The sequence below is a fragment of the Ascaphus truei genome, chromosome 10, assembly GCF_040206685.1.
Source record: "Ascaphus truei isolate aAscTru1 chromosome 10, aAscTru1.hap1, whole genome shotgun sequence".
Classification (NCBI taxonomy): domain Eukaryota; kingdom Metazoa; phylum Chordata; class Amphibia; order Anura; family Ascaphidae; genus Ascaphus; species Ascaphus truei.
The window spans coordinates 16,198,600-16,226,430 of record NC_134492.1 but is presented as its reverse complement, the minus strand read 5'-3'; the positions used below and the strand labels follow the sequence as shown (position 1 = coordinate 16,226,430).

Below are 27,831 nucleotides of genomic sequence, written 5' to 3'. Positions count from 1 at the left end.
ATTATCACAAACAGGAAAGTGTTGCAAAGATCTTGCACTGCTGTGGAGGTGGGCTAAACATGCTATAGAAATCAAAGGGTGCTTTAAAACTCATTAAAAAAGGCATTAAGAGTTGAATCAATAAAAAAATGTCACTATTATATAATATTACTGAACTGATTTCATATAAAAAAACAATGTAATATTTCACATATTTGGCGGCCTTAAAACATGTCGTTAAACCGTGCGGGTTGTCACTTTTTTTTTTTTTTTTTTTAAACGCACTTTAGAAGAAACAATTTGCAATAGAGAATAGTTTTTTTTTTCATTCCGCTACTTCTGAACATGCCGAAACATGTGGTTTGGCAATTAAAACTTCACGGCTACTAGAATAAGCCTTTACATTTCTATATTCCCAGTTTTTTCACTGAAAAAAATATTATTTTATATTTTTGAATATTTGCACAATCGCATTTTTAAAACAGAAATAGAGGAGTTTGTAACCGCCTCTCAGTTTTCAAATATTCGTACAATCAAATAAAAAAAGGATACACACCACAAACACACACACACACACACACACACACACACACACACAAACACAAGTACAGAGGATAGGTACTTAACTATCTGTTAAAGATTTATTATATTTAAAAAAAAACAAGATTTGGCTCCCCGGCAGGGCACTGCTGGGCCCCGAAACATGGCTGGGAATATAATAAATCTTTTACGGGATGGTGAGTGCCTATCCTCTGTACTTTGTTTTGTATTATACAATATTCTGTTTTGGGATATTATTTTCAGAGTACCACATTATTACCAGGTTGGTTGGAGCGCCCATCAGCTGCATCAATTATATATCTTTGTAAAAGAAATAGATAGGAGCAGTGTTTTAGGTGAGAGAAAAAACATAGTGTAGTTTGTTTACAATGAAAACCTCCCCAAGTGGTAAGTATTGCACTCACATCAAGTTTTCTGTAAGGAAGCATGTTGCCCATCTAGGGGCTAGTTGTCTCCTCTTCCTTGGTGATCTCGCAGGATTCACCTCTCAAAAAAGAATAGGGGCAAACAGTGTGCACCTTATTTTATACATTTGCTTTAAAAGGTTGGTAATGCACTTACATTAATGTAAATAAAAACAAGCCTTGCAGCAGTAGACACAAAGTACACGTTGAGATGTTCTCTGGATGCCGACCAGTGAGCCCCACAAAAGTCCCAGCCGGCCCTGAAAACAAGTGTATGTACTGATAATGTCATTGACCTTTACGGAGGACAACACGTGGAAGACAGCCTTTTAGTTCCTCTAAGAATTGCTCTTCTATAAAGCCTGTGCCCTTCTGCAGCTTGTTCAACTAAATTAACCCAGTGTATCACAATACAGGGCCAAGTCCTATTCATCACCAATGAACAGTTGTATTACTACAGCCCTGAGCTCGTTACTGTCTTACTGTCTATCCAAAACATTTTCAAACACCTCTGAAAGCTCCTGAAAACATGTAGTGAAAGGTAATGAAATGCCCTATTAAACATTTGAAAACAAGAAGGTGTCCTTTTTTGCCCTAGCTGATTGATATTAGGTTTCATATGTGTGAGGAGCTTTTTCGCTGTCCTGATGCAGGACCTTAGGCCTCAGATATAGTGGGTGCATGTGCATGATGGAGCGCATGGCGTCACACACGCCTGTCTGCCGAGCAATCTGTGGCCTGAGATCCACAGCGAGGTAGAGGCGTGACAGAGGCGTGGCCGTGACATCATAAGGCTGGTTTACCGTCATTGGCTGAACTGCTCATGTGACCCGGCCGTCGCTCGACAAACAAAATCTTTTGTCTCCTGGAAAATCTGCCGTGCCGTCGCTCGCACCGTGGCCGCGACCTTAAGCTTAGTGTCCATTAATGCAAATGAGTTGGTGGCTGATCAAGATAAGCCATTTCAGGGGTGGGTTGGAGATACATACTGTCCAGGGCAATTCCTTCAATCGTGCCTCTCCTCCTGCAGCATCGCGGCGTCATGTGATGTTACGTTGTCATGGCAACACATCACCATGCGTCGTTTGATGTTGCGTCTCCTTGACAATGCAATGCTGCAGGAGGGCCGCTACGAAGAAGGTAAGAGAACCCCCCAGCCCCTCTCTCTTCTCACTCCAACACACACCCCTCCAACAATTTTACCTTGGGATGAGGAGCGGCCCTGCGCCAGTCCAGGGACTCTGCAGCTCCCTCCTCCAGTCGACGGGAAGTTGGATCCCAGCACCAACAGGAGGAGGGCGAGTATTGTACACAGTGACCGCCGGGCTGCTGCACGTGGAGCTGCTGGCTGCCGTTTGGGCAATCCGCCCTTGAAGCCATTGCAACCTTAAGATGCAGGGACTTCCAAAAGCCTCAGGCACCTCTATAGTTATCAAATTGCTGAACATTTGGTTTTCTCCCATTCCAAAGAGCAATTCAGTACACCATCAAGACAAAAAAAACGTACTATGATCAAGTAGTTTGAAAAAAAAAACCTGAAAAAAAGCGGCATTTTCAGTTTGCATCTTTCACTGTAATATTATAAAGGCGGTACAGTACTTTGGTCCAATGACAGTTCTGTGCGTGCAAGCCTGTGTTTTGAGCAGTATCTATAGAAAGAGTAAAGTATGTTGAACGGTGCATTAAAATGGGATATAACAAATTCTGTGATTTATTCAATAAAGTGCATTAGTGCAATTTTGGTTCTACTGCATGGAGTGATTTGGGACTTTATAAACACCAAAACAGCACTACCTCCCATTATTGCATGAGCCCATCCAAATTATTTTCTTCTTCTCTTTGTGTCAAACAATTGTAATGGCCAGCGGTGCCATAATCCTCACTGCCTAGTAACCCGATCCCCATGTGAGAAGCTTAATCAGCAACTCTCTTATATTTAGCACAACCAGATTTTGGTCCAGTCAAAGCACATTTCTCTTTCTATTAATTGAAAGATCCCATTAACTTCGTTGATGGTCAGATTCATCTGCTAAAGATCCACTTTCTGCTTACCTACTCCCAAGAATATATTAAATCAGATAGACGGGATTGAGGCTGTTCTGTACATTTGGTTAATGTGACCTTTTAAAATGCACTGAGCAATGTATAAATCTGCATTGTCACCACTTTAGGAAATCTGCATATGTGCCCCAGATGAATACACAATGAAATGCCTTATTTCATGATCTCTGTAACATCCTCCCAGCCAAAGGCCCTGTTCGCCTGAGGCAAGGAACCGAAGATTCTGCAGTAGGCTTACCCTGCATATTTCTGGAACATCAATCAAAAGTAGTATAAATAAGCCTGTCATTGATAGAGCAGCACCATTCCCACAACTGCAGAGGATACTCACTGCAGTACCAGGCAGCTAGACAAGAATACATCTTAAATCACCTTGCATTGTGCAGAGCTGTATATGTGCTGTATATGATACAGGAGTTTCCAGTGGTTGCCTAATAACTGTAACTGTTTTAATATGTTTTGCTCACCCATCCATACATGTGACCCCTTATAGAAATCCCCCTCACAACTCAAATTTCAGGTTTCATTTCACAAAGTACATGGGCCAGTATCCCAATAAATTGCAGTAGTGACCGCTGAGGGTTCCAGGCGTGGGGTTAACTATATTATAAACTAGTATTGCTTGTGATGAGATGACTTGGTATCTCAAAGGAAAATACGGTACTCAGGCTATAGACAGATTTACTGCAGCGTGTTCCCATGCGAGTGTCAGAGAAGTGAAGTGTCACAATTATGTCATTTAGAATTTTGTGTAATCTTAAATATAGCATAAAATATCTTTATGGCTTAATTTCAAAACTCTGGAAATGTATTAAATGCGTGAGTTGTGCATTATGAAGATACTGTGCTTCAGGGATATAATATCTCCATTAAACCCTGTCTTTATTACCCTGAAAGGGTAAATGGAGGCGTCGTGTATTTATTTGCTATTACAAGGATTAAGCATTGGTGTTCAATACAGGAAGAGAACAGATATATCTCTCTTTTTGTCCCTTATCACATCTTCTTGTCGCCCAATCTTTCTTTCTCCGGACAAGAACACATCTTTCTTTTGTGGTCTCAGCTGATGAGGATTCCATGTGCTTTAGGTTATTAAAGGTCACTGGTCTTCCATTGCTCCAAAGCCAACCTGAGTTTTCACCCGCTGACGTCAGCCCTATAATGAGAAATGCTTATAACTCGGGAGCATAGTACAATAGCACATTTGAATGTAGATTCTCTGCAATCATTATACAAACTGCAAATCAAGCAACATATAATATTTTTTATGCATTTATTTCTGAGGGAATGGAACTATGTAAGTAAGTAAGTAAGTAAGTGTGTGTGTGTGTGTGTGTGTGTGTGTGTGTTGTGTGTGCGTGTGCATACACACACATTCAAAAGATAGAGGTGGTAGACTCAGAGGAAATGTTTATTTATTGAAAGGGATAGTGTTTTGCTGCAGAGGTTATGGATGCTAAAGCCGTACTAGTGTCATGTACTGTTTGGGATGGACACAAGGGTTAGCCAAATATAGAAAAGACCAGAGATTAAATGAGGCTACAGCTTTATAGCAGCTTAAGGAAGTAAGAAGATGAGCTGGACTAAGTGGTCCTTAAATTCCATGTTTTTCATTTCTACAATGAGGTTTCAGACGTCTGCCATAGGTAGTATCCTGAAGAACCAAGCAGGCCACTCATTAAGATATTTACAAAATGAATATAAATTCTGTTACCAGAATTTTGTGTTGGTCCATATGTGAAGCTTAAAGCCTCGAATGATGGGCCTTCATATATGCATCAAAATGTTGGCATTATGATCTCAGAATAACTGATAACTTTGGCAATACATTAGTGAGTGTGGTGGTCGATACTGCCGTATTTCAGTGTATAATACACATTTATCGGTGTAAGCTTCAGCATCTTACTTAAGTATTTCTCTTTTTCTGTCATTATTAATGCACCCCCTGTCCTGTTTTATAGGTGGCGACATGAACTAATATGTGTAGACTTAACTTGGATTCTAAGGCCATGTCCATGCTTATCGCGCCATAGTGCGCGCGCATGCACGTGAGACACGGTGTGGCTGGTTTTTTTTCGAGACAATTTTTAAGCATTTTGTCTCACGATGGCCGGGTCACGTGAGAGATTCTCCCAATGAGGGCGAACCAGCTCCGTGACGTCATCGGCTACGCCTCTGACATGCCTCCCCGTCGCGAGGATCTGCAGTCCACTGATCGCTCGGCTGACATGCGCGTGCGACGCCATGCGCCCCGTCGTGAGTTTTTGCCTTCACTTTCTTACCAATCCAAAATGGCTTTTTGTTTGCAAATTTCCAAAGCCATTTCATTTCTGTTTCGGAATGCACGCTTGTTAAGTGGCTGTTCAATCTGAAAGGTATAAAGGTGAACGCTATCAGATTATTTATGAAACCAAGATAATGGGCAAGTTATATATAAAAGGTAAAACCAAATAAAGAATAGGCGCTATACCTATAAACATCTTAAGTATTGTTAACTCTTGAAAAAAAGTGCATATGGGGAAAAAGGGACAGAACATTTCCAGTACATTTAGCATAGGTTGAACTTGATGAACGGATGTCTTTTTTCAACCTCATCTACTATGTAGCAAACTAAATATATATGTAGTATTGTCGTGATCCAAGTGTTTTATCAAACATCATTCTTTGTAAGTGCACTCACATTTAGTCAGTATTAATCATGCCTTTTGTATTCCCCACAGCGGACTTTGTTCATGCTCAGTGGATTCTCAAAGAGAGAAGAATATATACATAGCGTAATACTGCAGACTAATCTCTTAAAGGTGACAATTCTTCATTTGTTACACTCACATTCGTAAAATGTAACAGGTGCAAAGAAAAAGGTCAAGTGCCAGATATGTAGCAAACACCTGATCGTTCACTGTTCTTCACGTCTTCTGTGACGTCTATTGCCTTACTTTGGTCCGCGTCACCTCTGGTATGGCGATCACAACATGGTTTGTCTCGCTCACCCAACGCGTTTCGTAGGTACCTCCGACTTCTTTACCTTTAAGAGATTAGTCTGCGGTATTACGCTATGAATATATTCTTCTCTCTTTGAGAACCCACTGGAGCATGTGCAAAGCCCACGAAAGGTCTGATTAATACAGTACTGACTAATGAGAGCACGGACAAAGACAGCTTTATGATAAACAGTCACTGGGATCAATACAATACTTCACTATATTTAGTTTTTTCTCCAGAGTTTTTTTAGAGTGAAAAATATATATAAAAGGTACTAACAAAATGATCAATTCAGGTTACCAAGGAATTTGGAAAATATTTTAGCAGTGAGTATAAAAGCATGTTTCTTACACTTGTGTGCAAGTTGTTTCAGCATCTTCCCAGGTACCATTTCGAATAGGATTCCAATGATAGCAATGTTTATCTCGGAGGGTCCACCCTCGAGGGCATTTATTAGGACTTTTATCCTATGAAAAGAAAGCAAATTTGTGACAATAAATCAGCTTTATTTACTCTATGTAAAATAGTATTGAAGCATGATATTATCATTAGGCATACTGACCTCTTAAAGAGGCAATCCAAGCCGCTTTTTTATTCTCCTTTTTTTATATACAGGAGTGAAGCGGTGGATCACCAGAGCTGAACCCCATTCATTTCAGCTCCGGGGATACATATCTCCATATATCGGTGCCGGCAGCCACTAAAGGGTTCAGATTATGGCTGATTTTAAAAACTCCCGGGGCCTGTGGGCCAATAGGAAGCTGTGATGTCATCCGGTGCGGCTTCCTATTGGCCCATGTGACCGGGGGCTTTAAACTGCTGAGAGATACCGGCACTGGAAGCACGGGGTCCCCAGAGCTGAAATTAATGGGGTTCAGCTCCAGAGACCCCCTGCTTCAATCCTGTATGAAAAAAAATGGATTGCGCCTTTAAGCAGAACATCTATGATGGCAGAATTCCTTTCACTATCACACTTATATCAGGACGTCTGGACAAGCGTACTCCTAATTAATGATCCTTTGTAGATGAATTCATTCATTTGTTGCTTGTGAAATTGCTCTTGCATAATTTTGTAAGAGCATAGACCTTCCATGCAAGAAAGGGACGCGCTATTATAAGAGGTCATGCACTGAAGCTGGAAGCAGCAGTGCTTTAAAGAAAGGGGGGTGGATTAGTTGGATAGCCTTCCAGCAGAGGTGGTAGAGGTTAATGCAGTAAGGTAGGGGTTCTCAACTCCAGTCTGCAAGACCCCCCAACAGGTCAGGGTTTCAGGATATCCCTGCTTCAGCATAGGTAGCTCAATCAGTTGCTCAGTCAAAGACTGAGGGATATCCTGAAAACCTGACCTTTTGGGGGATCTTGCGGACTGACGTTGAGAACCCCTGCAGTAAAGGAATTAAAAAATGCTAATTTGGAATTGACGTAGTTCCTAAATATGAAAGAAAGGGGTCACAGAGTCTGAGGTTATACAACAGACAAGAAAAGTATCTGACTACTCCAGGTGGACTGAGTGGTCCTTAACTGCTGTCACATTCTATGGTTCTGTGAATAAACTCCACCAAGGCCATTCATTTATAGATAGATACTTGACAATGTTGTTTGTAATAAAATCAGGTAAAGAAGAATGTATTCGTGTTTAGAACAGGACTTCGATAAATTCTAAATGGATTTTCAGGGCAACGCTTTATGAATCACTTGATTGTGCTGTGAGGGGGGTTCCACCAAAAATACCTGCTTTGTTGCATTTGTTGATGGTTGGTGTGAATCTCCAAGAGCTGAATCCCTTTGGGGAAGGTCATGTCTACTTGCCAGAGGATCAGATAGGACAGGTACAGACCAGGCGTCTGCTCTCCTGTTGTTCAGTTGTGGACCCCTCATAGGAACAAATCCATGATACTATAGTAGCCAAATACAGTACAACAGATTAGTTGAAGTGTTAAAGACCATTTCTTTTTGTATCACCTGCTTCTGCTATCAAATTTACAGCCATCATGCAATACATTGGCAGTTAAGTGGTACCAGCGTTGGGCGTTGCAGGCCTCCTCTGGCAGCTAAGGGATTAATAGCTGGCCACATACAGTATATAACTTCGCAGGATTATTATTTTTTTAAACTGTACCGTTTAGAGCTTTTTGTGATATTTCTCGATTGCAACAGGATAGAAATAAAGAATAAAAGCATTATCAAAAAAAAGTATAATTTAAAGAATGAATGCTTGTACAGCAGGTAGCCTGGAATCCCCATTACTGATGCAGACACCAGGCATTGAAGCTAATCTCGCATCTACAAGGAATGTATGGATGCTGGGTTTTAACTTGCATTTGTTAAGGTTTTACTGTATCTTGTATACATTAAATCTGGTTGGAAAATCTATCACCAGAAAAACAGATGTTGGCAACTCGCTAAATGTGAAAAAGGAATTCTCTCTCAGAGCTTTATCATCTCTATTATTGAATTATATGACTCCTAAATAAGCTTTTTTACCACCCCCTCAATAAGGGCTTAAATCTCATCAGGAAACTTGTGTCATCTTCATCACACAATTCTAATTAAATAGCCACGGAGGCCGTAGCACTCTTAAGAAGTAATGTCAACTGCTATCTCAATTTATTTTAACCACTTAGGAAACCCAGATCAGTGTAATTAGATAATTAGATTTGTGCAATAATCCATAAAAGTTTTTCATTTGCTCGGAAGAACACTATCAATTAAGTATGAGTTATACTCATGTATTGCCCCAGTTATTAATGTATACTTCATAATGTTAAATCAACATACCAGCACACTGCTCCCAGTGAGTTGCAGCTGTTGTCCTGCAGGTCTAGAAGGTACATCACCGCTGATAGCTGCTCCGGAACGGTGAAGGAGATGACTTTTATAAGTGTCTCCCTCGCTCCTGGGAAGTATTGTTAGGCTTAACTTGCTAGTTGCTCCGCTTTCTCCTCTGTGGGGGCCCCTTGAATTTTCACTGCCCACTTGGGGTCTTGAAGAATGGCCATCATTTTCTGATTTTCTGCCAGTGTCGCTTGTTTTTGAAGCCTGGGAGCTACACTGACCTATTAATACAATCAACAGATGTATTATTGCGCCCAAACTTTCTGTGACAAATACCTCAATAACAATCTTTAGCTAACAAGATTTTGCCTAGCCATGTATTCTCTTTGGTTCTGGATATAAAATAATGTAAATACTCAAACCAAGGCTATAAGGTTATAAGGTTCCTTAGGCCGCACGTATAGTGCCGTCGATGGCGACGGTGACACGATGGGTGACGTCACCCTTCGCCACAGGCGAAAGTTATATTTCGTTGGGCGGCGGTGTCGCAGGTTTCCTGTAATTTGTAATTTGATTGGTCATGAGGCGACAGCCCTTGAAAAATTTAATTTTGCCGGCTACCTGTTTTCACGACGTCGCTCCGACACATCACATCCCATCCCCCCTGCCTACACATCCCATCCCCCCATACACACATTTCCCCCTTCCGGGGGGGAGGAGAGAAGGGAGCTGGTTCCTGGCCAGGGGACACACACAGGCAGCTGACATCCTGGCCCAGACTCCGTGAGAGCCTGCCCCCGCTCTCCTTCCCCCCCCCCTCTCTCGCAGACACACAGCTTCTCTGCAGGGGACACAGATCAGCTGCTGATGGCGGGTAATGCTGCGTGGGGGTGCCGCTGCGACGCCCGGGTTCAGGGAGAGCTGGGAGAGTTATCCCAGCTCTACCCCTCCAGCGGACGCGGCCATTTAAAAAAAAATCACAATCCTGGTTATAACATGGTCGTATTGGATGGACCCCGTTATAAACATAAATATATATATATATAATAATAGCATGTTCTTGTATAGCTCTGCTAGTTTTACTTAGCGCTTTACAGAGAGATTTTGCAGGCACAGGTCCCTGTCCTGTGGAGCTTACAATCTATGTTTTTGGTGTCTGAGGCACAGGGAGATAAAGTGACTTGCCCAAGGTCACAAGGAGCCGACACCAGGAATTGAACCAGGTTCCCCTGCTTCAAACTCAGCGCCAGAGTCAGTGTCTTTACTCACTGAGTGTGTGTGTGTGTGTGTGTGTGTGTGTGTGTGTGGGCCGTGGGAAAGCTGTCTGCGGCCCTGACCGCTGGAGCCGAATCTGCATGTCAGAGCACAACTTTTTTTTAAACCTTGATGTAAGTGCAATACTTTTAAAGCTGTAACAATTAAAGAAGATCTACACTATAAACCTTTCTTTGAGAGGTGATTCTACAGTATATGAAGGAGAGAGATTAATCCAATCCAGATCTACCGGTTCCTGTTATCCACCTGTTCCAGAAAATGATGCCAAAGTTTGGAGACGTGCTTCTGTTAAAGAAAATTGAATGTGAGTTTATAAATTTACTTACCATTGGTGGGAGACTTCGATATTTGAGATGTAATTCTCATTCGTACATTTATTCTTTTTCTTGTCTTTCTGGGTAATACCCAGAATACATCTTTCCATACTTTTGTGTTGTCTGAAGCTTCTGAATTATCTTCATATTTAGGATCCACGTTTCAATTCCCTACATGAGCACAGGCAGAAAACACTGGAAAAACTTTCCTTGAGGCACAGTGGAAGGTTTCCTTGAAAGATTGTCTTGTTTCTTCCAAATGTGTTCGCTCTCATCTTCATTTTCCTATTAATTTCACTCAAAAGATTCCCATCCATTGTTATTTGCCGGCCAAGGTAGACATGGGGGGCTATGCACTAAGCTGTGATAACTGCTTTTAAGAGCGCAAATTGGCAGATACAGCCTGATGCGCGATTCACTAAGCGCTTAATCGCCTTAAAATGCATTTATTCAGCTTTGGTGACGTTCTCTCCCTGTCACACTCTCTTGCTGATCTTTATCTAGCTTGTATCTTGATGTACTCAATGGTCGATGTGGCATTCTCGCAAATGTCCTTAGAAAATCAATTTACGCTTCTTCAACACTTTGTCTTCTTAATGAATTTAAAACCACTGAGGTGCAGACAGAATCAAATGCTTTTTTTGTAATCTTTGAATCCTAAAATGTGTGGTAGATTGCATGAATTACTTCAAGAAATCACTTCTTGTACGACTTGGATGGGGTCCATTGCGTTCGATCTACTGCAAAATCCCTCCTGTTCTCTAGTCTGGGCAAAGTCCAGGGTCTGTTGCAGCCAATTAGAGAGTATGGTATCTTCGTGGAAATAGACTGATTGGTCTGTAGTTCTTAAGTTCGTCTTTGATCTCCTTTCTTGTGGCTGAGTATAACTATGGCATTTCTCAATTTTCGGGAATTTTCCTGTTCTTCAATCAGCATGTAAAGAGTCTTGCACGGATTTTTCGTACTTCCCCAGCTTCTTTTAAGATTGCCGTTGTAATTGCTTCTTCCCCGGGAGCCTTCCCATTCTTTGTTGATTTTATTACCTTAGCCACTTCTTCTGGAAAGACGCATTGGTACATTATTGGTGATTTCTTCTCTCTATTCCTCTGTTGGATTATGTTATGTTCTATCTTGTACATTGTCATGTAGAAGTAGTCAACTCTCTTTATGATAAGTGCATGGTATTTTATTGTTGTCCCATCATCTTGTTTGAGTGGAAATGATTTGCTTCCCAATCATAAGTCGCTATATTCGAAAACCAAAGCCAAGGAACTTTAGGCGAAACCAGAAACCCCCAAAATGTTAGAGGCAAAACCGAAATACCGTGTCAAGTGGGCATCTCTATTTACCAAGCAGTCTTCTGCTACAGGACCACTTATGACACTGGAGGCCACCTTACAGTCCATTCAAGTCAAGAGGTCTATCAGCGCCGGAAAGTCTCTCATGGCAGAAGACTGCTTAGTAAATATGGGCCTAAGTCCATATTTTCCTAAAAGGAACAGAAAATGATTTTATGAGTTTTGGGGCCGAGATGAATATTACCTGTATGAATTTGCTAAATACAATTTAGTATGCAGGGGCAGTGCGCAATAAATAAAGGAAAAAGTTATTTGTCATTAATTATTGTTTAATCTGTACTTAATTACAGTTAGAAGTACTGTAATTGACCTATTTCTATGTTTATTTTGCCCACAATTACTTGTAAGAATGAAAAATGAATGACTTCCAGCACAAGGTAAAGGGAACAAGCAAGGATGGCCGCGTTAGAAAGCGCTCAACTGGAAAAAGATGAAGCGCGTTATTGCTGCAAATGCACTGGAATATTTGGGGATTACATATAACAAATATTAACATACATGATCCATTGAGCAAAGAGTCCAATAAAAGGTACGGAAGCGCATCCGTCAAAAATGTGTGTGCCCACAAGGTGTCACTCTTGACTTACAATTGGAACCATCCACACCCGGCGGTGGTAACAGGAAAAAAGTGTTGCTGCTCTTTTCACAGGGCACATTGTCTGCTTATGCTCAAATTCTGGTTTAAATCAGGTCTTGTTATGAATATCAAATGCAGCAAGTGATTTTAATCCTTTAAAACCCAAACACGCTATGTGATTGTATAGTTGATTGACCACTTCACTACATACACGGCAATGTAGTGATGGCAGGCCGGGGGAAACGAGATCGACGTTCACTAAGCAATGTCTGTAGTGTGTACTGCCTGCTAAACAGATGGAGCTGATTAAAGACAAAGACATTGAAACGCTTGGAGAGCATTTCACTCCTAAAAATACATGAAACGAGAGGCGTTTAGAATAACGAAAAATAATTACTATCTATATTATTGGGCCAAATTATTTGTTTTATTGGAGATCCAAGAGATAAATAGTGACAATGAGTGGGCCAAACTAATGTATATCGTCCTGATTGCATGCAACCTTCAGTAGTAATCATAGTACTTTGAGACCAACAATAGAGAAGTAATCTATATTTGGTATGGTCTATAACAAGTGTGCAAAACTTTCCAAAATGCATTTGCAAAAATGTTTTTCCTTTTTAACCAAAATCTATTCCTGGCGAACTAGCTCAGAGAAGGTCTGAATCTTCTTCAGAAATCCCACATTTCCACTATCAATTTCCCATTTCTCGAATGAATCGCAGCTCAGTCCATATTTGCAAGCGATTAGCGAAGCATTTTCATTTCATGATGCCAACTCCCATCCAGAGACTGAAATAGGTCTTCTGCGGGGAGAGGATCCATCTGCCAGGCTCAACTTCCACGTCCGCTCACCCTCCTCACCCACTACTATGACATCAACAGGAGCGCAAAGTCCAAGGGCCAATTCACCTGGAGTGGCCGCATTTGGCCCATGGGCAGCCAGTTAAAGAGCCTTGGTCTATATCATCTGATTTATCTGGAGGTTGGATGTGCAGCAAACCAGTTTCCCTTTTATTCACTGGAGTCACTGGTAGAGGGCCTCAGTCCTAAATATTTTCTGGACCAGGTGCGCTTGGTTGACAAGGGAGACCCTATCTAGAGAGATTGTTTGATTTAAAAAAAAGGTAAAAACAAAGCAAAACTGTGGGATAGCTTTTCTTATTGCTAATTATAATACAGTACTTCTTTCCAAAAACATCAAAAATTAATCAGAAGCAACAACCTATCAAGTCTTTTTTAGTTATTTAAAATTTTCTACAAAAAATGGTAAATTATATACTGTACTGTATTGTCATTGCTTGGTGGCTTCTCGCACAAGAATACGACCAGTGACACAGGTTACATATTTATACATTAGATCATAACAGAATCCTTTAAAATGAAACCTTACCTCCCCTTGGATCCATAATTTCTATAGCTGCTTCACTGTTTTTCCCCAGGACTGCATTCTTGGGTGTTTTTAGCAATATTTTAAGAACTTCGTGGTTTTCTTCCAATCCATCATTCTTAATGTAAATATTCCAGAGTTTTGTGGAAACACCTGAACGTATTCAAGATATAAAGTGAGTAATATAAAATAACCACAGACATAAAAAATAATAACTCACATATGTGGGCTGTACTGTATGGTGTGCACTTCTGTCTGGATTGGAATTCAGTTTGCCAAGACTTTCTAATGGTGGTAGAAAGTAATATGATAAATATCTGGTAAATAAAATATCACTTGCTGATCATGGGTGACTGTTCATATCGCAGTATTTGCATCTTACATCCAGGAATTCCCTGACCGCTGGCTTAAATTATTATTAAAATGCCACTGAGATAACCGGGCTTCAATAATGGAGATCTCTCCACATTGTCAGTATTTTACTGGTAAGAGTTTGCCAAAGGAAGAGAAGCCCTGACGATTGCTCTACGATCCTATTATTGTGTCAATTAGTGTATAATCCCCCCATGGCTACAGTCAATCAAATCCAAAATAATTGTAGTTAAAATTACATTTTTATTAATATGCAATAAAACAATAATCAATTACAAATATAATATAGTATCAGGCAAAGTAATACAAATACGTATAATAAAATGAATAAAAGTGAACACCGCAGGTGTGGACTCAACAAATATAAACCTCACACAAGGAAGTGTTACGCTCATGATATTTTTTTTACCAGTTAACCTTTGATGTCCCTAGAAATAGGAGCCTGTCTCTAATACACTATTTGTTTGACAGAATAGAATTAGGAGGGGCGTATGCTGTCCCCGATCTCATCTCACGTTGGTGATGTCACAAAATTATGTCACAACCCGACACGTATTATTACCCCCTGGTGAAAGGTGTGTCGGGTGTGTGACAATTTTGTGACATCACCAACGTGACCCCAGAAGTGCGCATACAGCAGGACGATTGGTCATCTCGCCCCAGCTCCCCCACTAAATCAGCATACCTCTACTTCCCCTTAGAGACGTCCCTATATCATGAGAAGTGCTGGTACTCTCTATGTGGCTCCGAAATTGTCCCTTACATACATCTTGCCTATTTTATTTGTGAGGGCTGTTTTCAGGGGCACAAACCCAATGTCTTGTGCATATGGGATAAGGGACAGCTTACGCCCCACCCAATTGTTTTCCCTATACTGAATTTAGGGACATGCTCTTGTATGGATATAGAAATAGGGATAGGACTGGCGTTAAGTATACATTACCCTTCTCCCATGTGAGCGTGTGTACATGTTTATTACAGGGATACATGTGGTTGATGTGGACATAGGAGTAGGGAGGCTCTTCTGTTTGGGCAGGTTTATCTGGGAATAAATATCGTGGGAGTAACACTTCCTCGCATGAGGCTTACAGAAACTGAGAGCACACCTGTGGGGGTCACTTATTTTTTTTTATTTTACATATTTTTGTTACTTTGCCCGAGTCTGCATCCTCTTGTTATAAGATGATTGTTTTATTTGACATGACTAAAATTAAGTTTTATGTAGAATTCTAGGGATTTAATGGATTTTATATGTGGATGGATTATATAATATTTTGCATCATAATAGGATCTGAGTGCTATAAATAGCATTTGTTAAACTCAGAATATGATATTCCTGACAGTACCGCTACTACCGTACTGTATGCAGTGATTAAACTCGGAGAACGGATGTTAGGGTCTATGACCCTGAATATGTAATCCTCCTCTAGTACAGGGTTTTCCTTGGACATTAATAGAATATTTTACGACAGACTGTATTTAAAGATGAATACCTTGAAGGTGAAGTTCAACTGCATGCCTTTCCCAAGGTCATATTCAAAATTGACCTGCATCTAAAAATTTCATTTGCTCTAAATGTTTTTTTATAATGCATTTTCTAAGTAAATTTAACCATGGCAGGTGTCATTTTATTAGATGGTAAGTGGATTTAGTGCCATTTCTAATGAATTGGCTTTGAAAACCGCAGCATTATTGAATGCTGACCCTGTGCAAGTTTCACAAAAGAGCTTAATTGGAACCTTTATTTTTGCTAGAACTCATGAAGATGAATACATTAAGTATATACTGGCAACTGGATTATAAATTAATGATCAGCAGTTATGTGGAGCAAAAGGTGCAACTAGGAAAGGGTTACTTGAAACATGACGGGCTGTGTCACGTTTGACGTCTCTTTACAAAAATGGTTTCTGTGTAAATGAAATCCACCAAGTGTGAACTTTCACAAACAGAAGTGGCTCCAAGATCGGTGTCAAATTTAGACGAGCTGGAATAACAGTATATAGAGAGAAGAACAAACTGCAGTCAACCTAAACAGGTCTTCCTTTTTTTTCTATAGATTTGTCACAGGAAAAGATGTTGTTACTGTAAGCACAGGAAGATACGTTTACTTAAATAGCCTTGTCATTCGGCCCTTACAAAAACTAAGACCTCAAAATATAAAACAATTGAGCCAGGCTGTTTGGAGCAAAACCAGTTCAAGTGGTGCAACAATTGACATGGCAAGTGAGGAGTCTTCGAAGACTGTACATATAATGTAGCCAGACAACTTGACACTGTTACAGTGAAGTCAAAGAGAGTTCATCCTTTTACAAACGCTGGATTTTTAGGATCTGAGTCATTATTTACCTAGCCAGTTGTTAAGCAACTCGCAGTGCTAGAAACAGTTTGACCAACTAGCTGCCTGGTGTTTTTTTAATAGTTTTGTAGCCACTTTGTACACTAACTCTCGTAATAACACCTGAGCCATGTTATTTCCCTAGCTCTCCAAAACAGATGTCCTCTTATAATCCTGATGAGTAAAGAGATCCCCTTGCTATGAATTTAATGAATTTTGTGTTCCCTGCGGAAGCTCGAAGCCTTGATATCATTGGGCACATGAAGAAGGACTTTCTTAAATGCTCTACGGTCACCGTATTATTAGCAGTGCTACAACTGAACTATTACAGACACATGCTGTACGAATAGTACACACAGTATGAGTGCCGTATCCTATTGTTATTAATTTATAGCTAACAGGATTGTGGGAATGTACATTTCTGACATTTATGTTGTATTACAAATATTGAGAAAAATATTAGGGTCTTAACTAAATGATAAAAAAAAGTAAGCATGAAAATAGTCATGTGAGATTAAAATGTGCCGCGGTGCTTACTATGGTAATTAGAATTTTTGATTCAGGAAAACATTGTTTCCTTCAAATGGGGGAGATTTACTAAGATCCAGTGGTTCGTGAGTCCTGGAGAAAGAGAGTGAGCTGCAGCGAGTAGCAAAAATGTATTACTGGACGCTCACTATTTCAATTAGATAACAAGTCATCGGGAGCCCTACAGTGCAGTAACCAGCCAACATAAACGTAATGGAATTAAGTAAAGGAGGCACTGACAATACCTATCCAGGAGTTTTGTTGTGTTAAAATGTTGGGCCACACGCTGAGCTTTAGCAGAGTCAGCCTGATTAAGGTCTAAAGTTAAACCAAAACATTGATACAGTCGGACATTGCACTGAGAAGGCTTCCTTCATTCATTTTGATCGACCGGACGCCATCGGGGGACACGGAGGTGAGACTGCGCAGGGATTATCCACTCAGATTCACAACAGTAGGAGGAGAAGGACGGTGCTTCCTAGTGAGTAATGTTACTCCACACTGGACACGTTGGAGACGTGGGGTTAGTACTAGACCCGTAAGCGGAGGAACATGGCAAAGTGGAGCTCCACTCAATCCACACAGGTACCCTATCTGCTCTTATCTGTTCTAATATACCCTCATTGCATCTCCCTCTATTCCCTCCTCCTTGACTTCACATCTCCACAACCCGTCGGGAGCTCCGCTATATATGCACTCAATATCAAATATCTATATATTGTTCTGTTTCCCTAGAGCTCATATTCATTTTTTTCTTTGGCCAATGCAGAGGGGCTCAACTCTGGTCCTCAATCCCCCCCAACCCCCCAACAGGTCAGGTTTTCAGGATATCCCTGCTCCAGCCCAGGTGGCTCAATCAATGAGTCACCTGGGCTGAAGCTGGGATATCCTGAAAACCTGACCTGTTGGGGAGGGGGGGGGGGGGGCTAAGGACTGGAGTTGAGCACCCCTGTGCTAACGCACACTGATATTCAGTAGGGAAGATTGATCTTTTTACCTTCGGCCTTTGTGCTTTGTGTAAATTAAGTGTTCATTGACGCCCAGAATAAGCTGCATACATAATATTGAGGGTTCTAATACTCAGGATCCTGTTTAAGAGAATACATTTGGAATGAAAATGTCTTTGAACATAAGTAATTTCAAATACACTGCAGCATTTTAACCACATGGGAGATCGATTCATACATACTGTACATGTTTTATAATTGTGTCAATATGAAAAAAGTGAACGATTACCTGGATCGAACTGCACAAGGCTTGCAGTGCTGTGTGTAAAGTCTAAACCAACTCTTGCAGAGACCTCCTGCACCTTTAAAAATAAAGATTGCAAACTGTGTTAGTCTTAGAGAACATTTTCCAAAACAAATGCATGGATTAAGCCGGACATAGGACCAGTGAGAGCTTTCATATGTATTCAATCATTGTATGTGATTTCAGTGTTATCCAAGTGAAACGATTTGATGTTTCACTGGTACCACCTTAATCATAGATCAGGCGAAAATCCACGTTAGGGGGAGCAAAGCACAGCCGGTCCAGGAAAAAACAATCCAGGGCTAGGCAAATGAACGAAAAATATTATTTATTGTGGGTGTACAGCATGGGGGCGCAAGGATGTACCTCTGACGCGTTTCACGCTAAAATAGCGCTTTTTCAAAGAGTGTCTTTTGTGTACCAGTATCTCCCTGCAGGATTTAAATCCTCCGGTCATGTGACGCGGGAGATTTAAAAGCACAGGGGATACCGGCACCCAATATCAAGGCCTGTATCTCGGGAAAAATGGGGTCCTTGAGGCTGAAACCAATGCGGTTCAGCTCAGGAGACCCCTGGTCATGTACACCATTAATAAAATCAATATTTTTACTGCACGATCGCCTGTAAGAGCAGTGCATGGAGACGCGGCCTCTCCATGCAGCACTTACAGGCTGCAGTTTTTTTTCTAGCAGCTACCGCACCATAGAATTTATAGCACGATAGCACTGATACAAAAACAGGTTGGACAATAGTGCATTTTTTTTTATCGGCCTTAAAAAAAATGGCCTTCACGTCCTAGTGAATCCCGCTTTTGGCTTCTTGTCTTATAGACGATAAAAAAAGCATTGTCGGGCGCAAAAGTACTGATTTTATCACTGCTTTGTGAATAGGACCCTAAAATTCAAAACATTTGTGAAAAACAGCCCTTTCGTGATCTGAATGTGTCTTCCTTGTTTTTACTTTGCATGTTGGCTCATCCTGGAACTGTATGCCACAAATTAGCCACATTGCTATCTTTAACTTTACATTTCCCAACAAACACATCTTGAGACGGGCAAACTTGTTAAAATCCGTGTCGCGGAATTTCCGGAGCTTTCCATTCAAAATCCGTTCCGCAGTGTCAAATCCGTTGGCGGATTGTTCCAGTTTCAACCCGTGGCGGATTAATCCAAAACCGCCATTAGATACAATCCGCTGGCAGAGTTTACTCATCCGAATCCGCGGATTGGATTGTCGGTGATAACATTTTCTTTTTTGAGATTGATTTGCGGATCAAAGGAACCGGCCAATCCAAATCCGACAAAAAAAAAAATGCGCCTATCTTTAAACACAAAATGGTAAAATATTGCTCATCCTAGTACAAACCCAGGTTATTTTGCAGGTTTCACCCAACTAGACAAACGACCTGTGCGTGGTACGTGACAAACAGCTTCCATATATAAATGTGGCCTTATGTGTAATGCCAAGTACATGTACATTTTTCTATAGCAAACTGTATTACTTAGCTGTTATATACACTCGGATAGACATTTCTTGTGTGTAGCATAATTGGTCTAGGAGAAGTTAATGCCCACATAGCCATAAACCTGTTTTAAATGGAAAAGAAATGCTGGTTCATACAATATCTGATTTATAGTAATTTTATGCTCCATTTTATTTGCCAATGTTTGAAAAGGCATTCGTGTGCCCGATCATTTTTATAATAGACCAGACTTTATTTATAAAGGAAAAGGCAAAACATTGTCAAAATGCAGTGAGGTCATACTGGGAGGAACCGTAAGATTCCAGAAAAGGACCATATTGGCTTCTTTGGTAAGGGCAGTGTGAGTAGATCGTGAGTGTACTGTACGGGATGCAATAGTGAGCTGGAATTGATGCCATTGAAACTGCAGGAGTATGCAATGGGACAAGGTATCTAAAACGTATTCGTCACCTGTAGAGATGTGTGAATGTCTCAAAAAGAAGTTTGCAAGACATTTACATATTTGCCAAAGAGTTTGTCAACATTTATATGCAAAAACAAATCAATGTGAATATGAGATTAGATAAGTGCTGCTAGAGCCAGTTCAGCATTTAGTCCGGTTTGAATTGCTGGAGGAATCATGGTCCTCTCATAGGTACTGTAACAGGGGGCGCTGGACTCTGACATACTACCCCAATACCCTTGCACCTTGAGATGTGTTGCCCACGATTCTCCTATTCCAGTCCTTGGTCTCACACTGTATAGTAGAGTGGGCAATTGATGCATTGGGTAGAAGTACAGTAGCCTAGGAGCCTGGCTTGCTGCACGTGTCCTAGTGACAAAGAGAGGTTGAGGACATGTTTAGGATTCTCCTCCCCTAGTCCACTCGTCAACTGGCCCTGGCGGGGCACAGGTTCCATTGCTCACTTGAAGTTGAGGCCAGTTTAGGATCCTCCGTTATGTTACTGTGTATGTCAGTTAGCAAACATCATCATAAGCCTATAGTGATTGCTGTGGCGTCAATTGTATAGCCATCTTATCACTCACTTGTGCCTCATACAGTGCACTTCCTTGCCCTTTATCTTGATGTTATCGATGTAATAAGAGGCAGAAAACCCATCACGCTGGCTACCTCATCATGGCCATTACAAGCACTAGCTGTCTACAAACCTTACTCTAACAGGCGGAGCGAGGAGGGTGAAGCCGAGTCTGTTTAATACTCTAGATGTGATTTCTCTGAAGACTTTGAGTGGCGCAGTTACAAATGGACTGTAGCTATATTAATAAGATTGAATAACTGCAAAGATGTAATATACTCCATCTATTGTAATTGAGTGGGTCAAAGTTGTTAAAGTGGCTGATTTCTACTAACCCAATATGCAAGTATGAAACTATCAATGAAAAGCACTTAACACGGCAGCAGTACTGACATATGTTAATATGGGTGCCTTACCTTGATGCCAACAAATGCTGGATCTTTACTGCTACCTGTTCTAATCACCTTCACAGCAAGAGTCCCAATATGTTCACAAGTGCGGTAATAAGGCTCTGCCAGTTCAATTATAGACCATTTCAGTTCAAGGCTGGAAATACCATAATAGTGGTTACAAACAAAAAAAGAACTTAGAGTTACAACAACAAAGGTAAAGTAACATTACTTAAGTAGATTTGTGTCTACATGTTTCTATCTTTGTTCACAATCTTATTTTATGAGCAGTATTTGAAAGTCAGATACATTACTTTTACATTACCAAACGCCCTTGAGCTTCCTATTGAGCCTCATCATTGCCATCTGTAAAGTAGCTGTAGTAATACATACATACAGAAAGGTAAGGAAAGACACGTTTGGTAAGTTATCTAAGGCCCATATTTACTAAGTGGTGCTAATCCTTAAGGCACATGATGGCCAATTTAACTGAAAATGGCAGCCATTTTTGGGACTTCCAACAGGAAATAGAGTTGCACATTGTGTTAATTTTTGGAGATCTGAAGACAAGAATTGGACATGGATGGAAACTTATCAGCATCTTACCTCTAGAGAAAATGTTTGTCTCTTTGCCATCACTTCAGTCATTCTTACAGGTAAGAGGTAAAGTATTTAAAAGGACTCTCAGACAGGAACTCAAGAGAAGTAGAACTAAAAACAGACAGTGTACATTAACCCATTGGTTACACAGTAAAGCATTGCTGGCCCACATGGCAGCCAATGAGTTAATGGACTCAGAACATATTTAATGTTTTAGAAATGCTAAACAAAAAAAAACCCATACATTTCGGGAAGAATTGCATTTCCTGCTGGATCCGAGAGTTTAAATTCAAAGCTGTCCGAATTCACTTCAAACGCGGGATTTATTATGTATCGAATAGCTCTCTGGTTGACATCTCTCTGTGTAAAAGTACTGCCCACATATCCCCCTGCAAAAAAAACAAAAAAACAATAGGGCCTGCTCATTAAACTCTAACACCTTGCATTTACAGGCAAAATAGTTTTTTTTTGTACATATTTATAGGATCCACCATGTTCAACTTTTGAAAGTGTTCTCCAACTCCTTAGAGAAGTTGCAGATATGACTACGCTATGCACAGATGAATGACACATCAAAAACACCTGTTTTGGCATTTTCCAAGTGGCCAAAATATGGAGGTCGCAGAACCATGTAGATTAGATCTTCGTCTTGGCTGTCGGGATCTGATGCTTTTAAATGGTTGGCAGTAATCTGAACTGCAGTTCTTCCATCTCTTATATTGTCCACTGTTGAGGGACTCTCCTTGATTAATATTTTCGGAGGTGATTTATCCACATGTTCCACCTGATAATATTGCAAAGGAAAAGTGCAAATCAGAAAGGCAGTGAACAAGGTAAGAGGTCCATAACGCAGTAGTAGTCCAACTAGTATGCTCCTTTATTTTTTTTTTGTCATGCAATCAAGGCAAAAGAAGTTGTATTTGTAATGTATTTAGTCGCCGAGGTCAGAAACCATTAGTATTTGGTGAATAAGGTAAAGCAGTAAGAGTTTGAAGCCCCTCTTCAGTATGCTGTAAAGCAGGGGTGCTCAACTCTGGTCCTCAAACCCCCCCAACAGGTCAGGTTTTCAGGATATCCCTGATTCAGCACAGGTGGCTCAATCAGAGGCTTAGTCAAAGATTGAGCCTCTGATTGAGTCACCTGTGCTGAAGCAGGGACTGATTGAATCACCTGTGCTGGAGCAGGGATATCCTAAAAACCTGACCTGTTGAGGGGCGAGGGAGGGGTTGATGACTGCAGTTGAGCACCCCTACTTTAAAGCAGTCTTCACATTATTTGGGGAAATGTCAGTTCATTCAAACAACATTAGCATTTTTATACCATCACAATATTATGCCTCTGGATTAAGATGAACGATAATTAGGGAGTCATCTCAAGCATTTTAACCTACCCACATCAACCATAATAAACGCCCATCAAATGGAAACCATCATTCGTTCTTGTTTTAAGCATTAAAGTATGCCCAAGCATTATAAACTATTATTTAAGTGAAAATAATAAGTCAACTTACTCTTGCTTGTCAGTAAACATCACTGTTGTCTTATGTTATGTTATAAAGTTTGTGCTGTTCTCTTGATGCCAAGACTTATTGGGTTTTTAAGGTAACTACCCCATGTATTTGGTGGACTGAATACAATCGAAGGTGCTCATGTAAACTGTTTCTAATCTTTAAGAGGTAAGTCTCAGGGTTGGACAGTGCAGGTTTCCTAGCTCAGCGTTTTCCAACCGGGATTCCTAGGAGTCCTTGGGTTCCCTGGGCATCCCTAAAGGATTCCCTGTAATTTTCACGTCATTTGAAAATCGTACCAAATACAGAAGAATTTACAATGCATCTGATCTCAGACCCACTATTAGAGAGGGTTGGGGTTCCTTGCAATGCATCTGATCTCAGACGCGCTATTAGAGAGGGTTGGGGTTCCTTACAATGCATCTGATCTCAGACACGTTATTAGAGAGGGTTGGGGTTCCTTACAATGCATCTGATCTCAGACACGTTATGAGAGAGGGTTGGGATACTTCAGAATTTCACATAGGATTCCTTAACCAAAAAAGGTTGGAAACCACTGCTCTAGAGGAATGATTATTTGACTACTCTGTTTTGTGACCTGAAGATTTAATTTGACTAATGGGGCCCATGCTATAAGCGTTCATAAAAAAAAATATCGCTGGGCCATTTACTGTAAATCGCCTGTTTTTTGAGCGTTGCTATCACGGTATCAGAAAGCCTCAATTACCTGTAATAGCAAAACTCCCAAAACGGGCGAGTAGCCGGTGACGTGATGATCGCCTCTCTGAAAAGGGCTTACCCGGCGATTTCTTTCAGCTGCAGAGAGAGCTGCAGAGAAACCTGCCTGTCCCTGCGCAAATCTCACCCAAAATTAATGTTTTTTTAATATAAATGTTACTACTGTAGATGAGCAGGGGGTCTCCAGAGCAGAACCGCAATGATTTCATGTCTGGAGACCCCCTGCTGCCCGAGATACAGGCCCCCCTTATGGTGTGCTGGTATCGCCTATGCATTTTATTCCTACGGTCACGTGATGCGGGATATTTAAATGCATAGGAGATACCCGCACCCCATAAAAAGTGTCTATATCTCAGGAAGCAGAGGTCCCCGAACCTCAAATCAACACGGTTCTGCTCCGGAGATCCCCTGCTCATCTACACTAGTATTAAAATTTATATTAAAACAGCTGCTACCCACAATAAACATTAAAAACACAACAACACTAATACCCACCTCCTCTACCCCCACATGATTGATACCAGAGACTGCTGGTGTCCAGGGCTCCAAGGGTAGTCCCCGTGGGTGTCTGTGGGCCCTCAGGTGGTCCCCGCGAGTGTCTGCGGGTCCTCGGGTCATCTCTGGGAGCCCTTGGGTGGTCCCCGCTGGCCTGCGGTACCAATCCTGTGTCCAAAGCTTTTTTTACAATACATGGAAATAAATACACCCCCCAACACATACAGTACTGTGATGGGCAAAATAACTATTATCCAGATATGGATAATAGCTCATTTGCCCATTATAAAATCAAACATTAGCCAGCCAGCATAAATAAAGTAAATACACCTTTTACTTAACCCTCATCCTCATCAGCATACTCCAGGTTCTGTCCTCCGATGCCAGAAAGAATACAAGAAAAAATACAATTCAATGACCCCTAACTCCTTAATCACCTTAGCGGTTAATAACCGCTATAGTAATTAAGGGGTTAACCCACCCTCCCCCGCAATCCACCCGAGAGGCCTAACCACCCACTCCTGGCCCACTATACCCCCCATCTACCCATTGATTGGCATAGTGGTACATCCTACCCATATAATATGGGCATTATAAGCCACTATAGCAGTCAATGGTCACCCTAATAAAAAAGCATGAAGGCCAAAAATACACAATAATAAAAGATATACTCAAACACCTAAACACATCAATTCAAGAAATAAAAGCACTAGCCAACCAATTAAATAAATAAAAGCACTACCCATCCAATTAAATAAAACAACAAAACCAACAAAACAATTAATTAATTTTAAATACTAGCCAGCAAAACAATTAATGAATTTAAACCAGTAGCTAACAAAACAAATAATTAATTTAAAACGTTAACCAATCCTAAAATGTACTAAAAACAAGCCATCCAAATTCAAAACAATTAAATCCAAAAAATAAAATAAAATAGAAAAAAATTACAATCAATTCAAAACAAGCATTTGCCAAAAATTGCATTGGCAGTCACTGTATTTATCTGTACCCTAAAGGGGCACAGATTAATACATTAGAAGTCAATGGGCAATCACAAACATAAAAAAAAAAAATACAATGAAATAACCTGAAAAAAAAGACATTTGCATACATTCAATATTTAACTTACCTTTAGAAATCTTCACCCTCCGAATCCCGCTGTATCTGCAATCTCTCGTACCGCGACGTCAATCCAACGCCATCCACCTTGAAGACAAGCATCAGGTAAAACAAATCTTCTTTCTTTTATCTTCTATCACCGTCTTCTTTCTTCATCTGTCATTTTTATCTTATTTTTATCTTTTCTTTAATCTTCTATCTTCATCTGTCAATCCAAAACCCAATGGTAAATCCAGAACAGGATGTTCTCTCGTCGGCTTCTTGAGGTAAAATTAGACCTAGAGGCCTTATATAGGGCCTCTGATGTCACATTTTATGTCAGATGGTACAGCTCCAATCCGATTGGACGCTGTATCATGTGCCCGCCTCTTTTTATTTTTGTCAAGGATGTGACGTCATCTGCAAGGGAGTTACGTCACATCCTTTAAACCACATGGCTATATCACATGGTATTACAGCCAATGGGATTGAAGACAATCCCATTGGTTGCTGTACCATGTGATAGGTCACATTAGTTCAAAAGGATGTGACGTTATCCCTTAAAGTGCGTCCTTTTGAACTACACACACGTACACAATATATATTATATATATTATATATGTATATATATAAAATACATATACACACACAATTGTTCTTTCTTGAAGAACTAAACTATGTTAGCTGCAAACCTCATTGTAATTCAGCCAAGTGTTGAATTTTATACCATAAAGATTCTGATCTATCAAAACTTTTTTCACCTGTTCAGATAATTTGCACATCCTTTGAGATGTTCACCTTCATGCTACTGTCCAACTAATTAGTTGCTTCACTGACTGCTCTCTGTAGTTTTTAAATGATGGCTTCCCATCTGACTTCTTATGACAACTGATTAGTAAACTAGGCCATGAGTTTAAGAAATAAGCAGGTTGGACAGCCTTTTCCATTAACTCTTTGTGCACTTTGCCAATGCTCAAATCATTTTGGAGTTAAGAATTTTGCACAGACTTCAATGTACAGTACATGTATAAGAAAACTGTTGGACTATTATTGTTATATACATATTGACTGTTTCAATCACAAATTTTGGGATATTCAAAGTACTTTGAATAAATACACCAACCAATGGAACTAAACTTTATATTTTCCGCTTAAGACATTACAAATGCCTACAATTGCTGGAGTTATTTCAGATTGTTGATGTATGCTTCCTAAAGCCGAATTGAACAAATTACACCCTATTTATTTTTTGCTTTTTATTTTACAGTGTTCATGCATCCTCATGTATAAACGAGCAGCAGTGTAACAGTTAAGTGTTTAAGATTCAACAGCCTTGGTGTGGGACTTAAACTCACCAGGGAGCTGGACAAACAAATCTTTCCAAAACACTGACTCCTGAACTTTTGCCAGAGGTGCCTCTCTCTGGTGACTCTGAATGCAGAATTATCCGACATGTTCAACCTGTCAGTTCTAAGTAAGCAGTTGAGGCCATGTTCCCGGTAAATAGCACATTTAAAGAAACAGTGCTAAGCGCTTTGTTATATATTCATGTCAGGTGCACACGGAAACACCACAGGGAGCGTTTAAAGATCATTACCACATCGCATTGGGACCATTTTGCAGCCTAGGAAAGGACCGTAATGAAGCATACAAAAAAATGTAGGTTTTTATTTTGCAAACGAAAAAAGAATTAAAAGCTGTTTTTCTACTTTGCTCTATTTGGTCTTGAGAAAGGTCGAAAGGGGGACTAAAACACGCACACGCACGCGCGCTCTGTAAACAACGGCACTGTGTGAAGCAGGAGGACCTGGTTGAATTCCCACGGTCAACTCGTTGTGACCCTGGCCAAGTCCCTTTAACTCCCTGTGCCTCAGGCACCAAAATCATACATTGTAAACTCCTCTGGGCAGGGACCTGTGTCTGTAACATTCCTATGTGCCGTGTACCGCGCGCTATACTGTACTTGGGAAGCGCTTTGAGTTCCATTGGGAGAAAAGCGCTATATGAAATAAAGTTATTATTCAATATTCCTTCTGCAGCTGATCACCCCCTTTGCGGTTTGATTTTAGCCATTTTATTAGATCTGTAAGCACAGCAGGCCTATCATTAGAGATGGGCCAATCCGCCGAAATCCGTTTCCCGGATTTTCTCGCATTCCCCCCCCCCAAAAAAAATCAGTTTTGCTGTGTTAAATCCGCAAACGGATTTGATCGGTTTTACCCCGCGCAGATTCATCAAAATCCACCAGTGTTTGTGCTCTTCTCATTTCTGCCGTTTTTTTCTTCAATTTACAAATGTACAAATATAGTGAAGATTGCTTTAATAAATATAAAACACAAA

The 27,831-nt window shown here is 40.6% G+C and overlaps 1 protein-coding gene across 1 annotated transcript; it reads right to left on the bottom strand.

The window, feature by feature from the left end:
• Window positions 1–454: 454 nt before the first annotated feature.
• On the bottom strand, window positions 455–26,945 carry LOC142503312 (FRAS1-related extracellular matrix protein 1-like). Its single transcript, XM_075615462.1, has 11 exons — window positions 26,847–26,945; window positions 22,233–22,434; window positions 21,895–22,039; window positions 21,078–21,207; window positions 18,148–18,220; window positions 13,680–13,829; window positions 8,766–9,043; window positions 7,719–7,883; window positions 6,339–6,454; window positions 5,288–5,373; window positions 455–4,161 (listed from the first exon to the last, which is right to left on the bottom strand). The coding sequence occupies exons 1-11, from the start codon at window positions 26,943–26,945 to the stop codon at window positions 3,944–3,946; spliced, it is 1,662 nt and encodes a 553-aa protein (XP_075471577.1). The 3' UTR covers window positions 455–3,943.
• Between the last annotated feature and the right edge of the window lie 886 nt (window positions 26,946–27,831).

Coding starts and splice junctions, on each gene's coding strand:
- LOC142503312 (XM_075615462.1), bottom strand. CDS start 26,945: ATGTCGGATAATTCTGCATTCAGAGTCACCAGAGAGAGGCACCTCTGG. Junction 22,435..26,846: donor TTTGTTTGTCCAGCTCCCTG/GTGAGTTTAAGT, acceptor CAATATTATCAG/GTGGAACATGTGGATAAATC. Junction 7,884..8,765: donor TCACTGGGAGCAGTGTGCTG/GTATGTTGATTT, acceptor TGGCTACTATAG/TATCATGGATTTGTTCCTAT.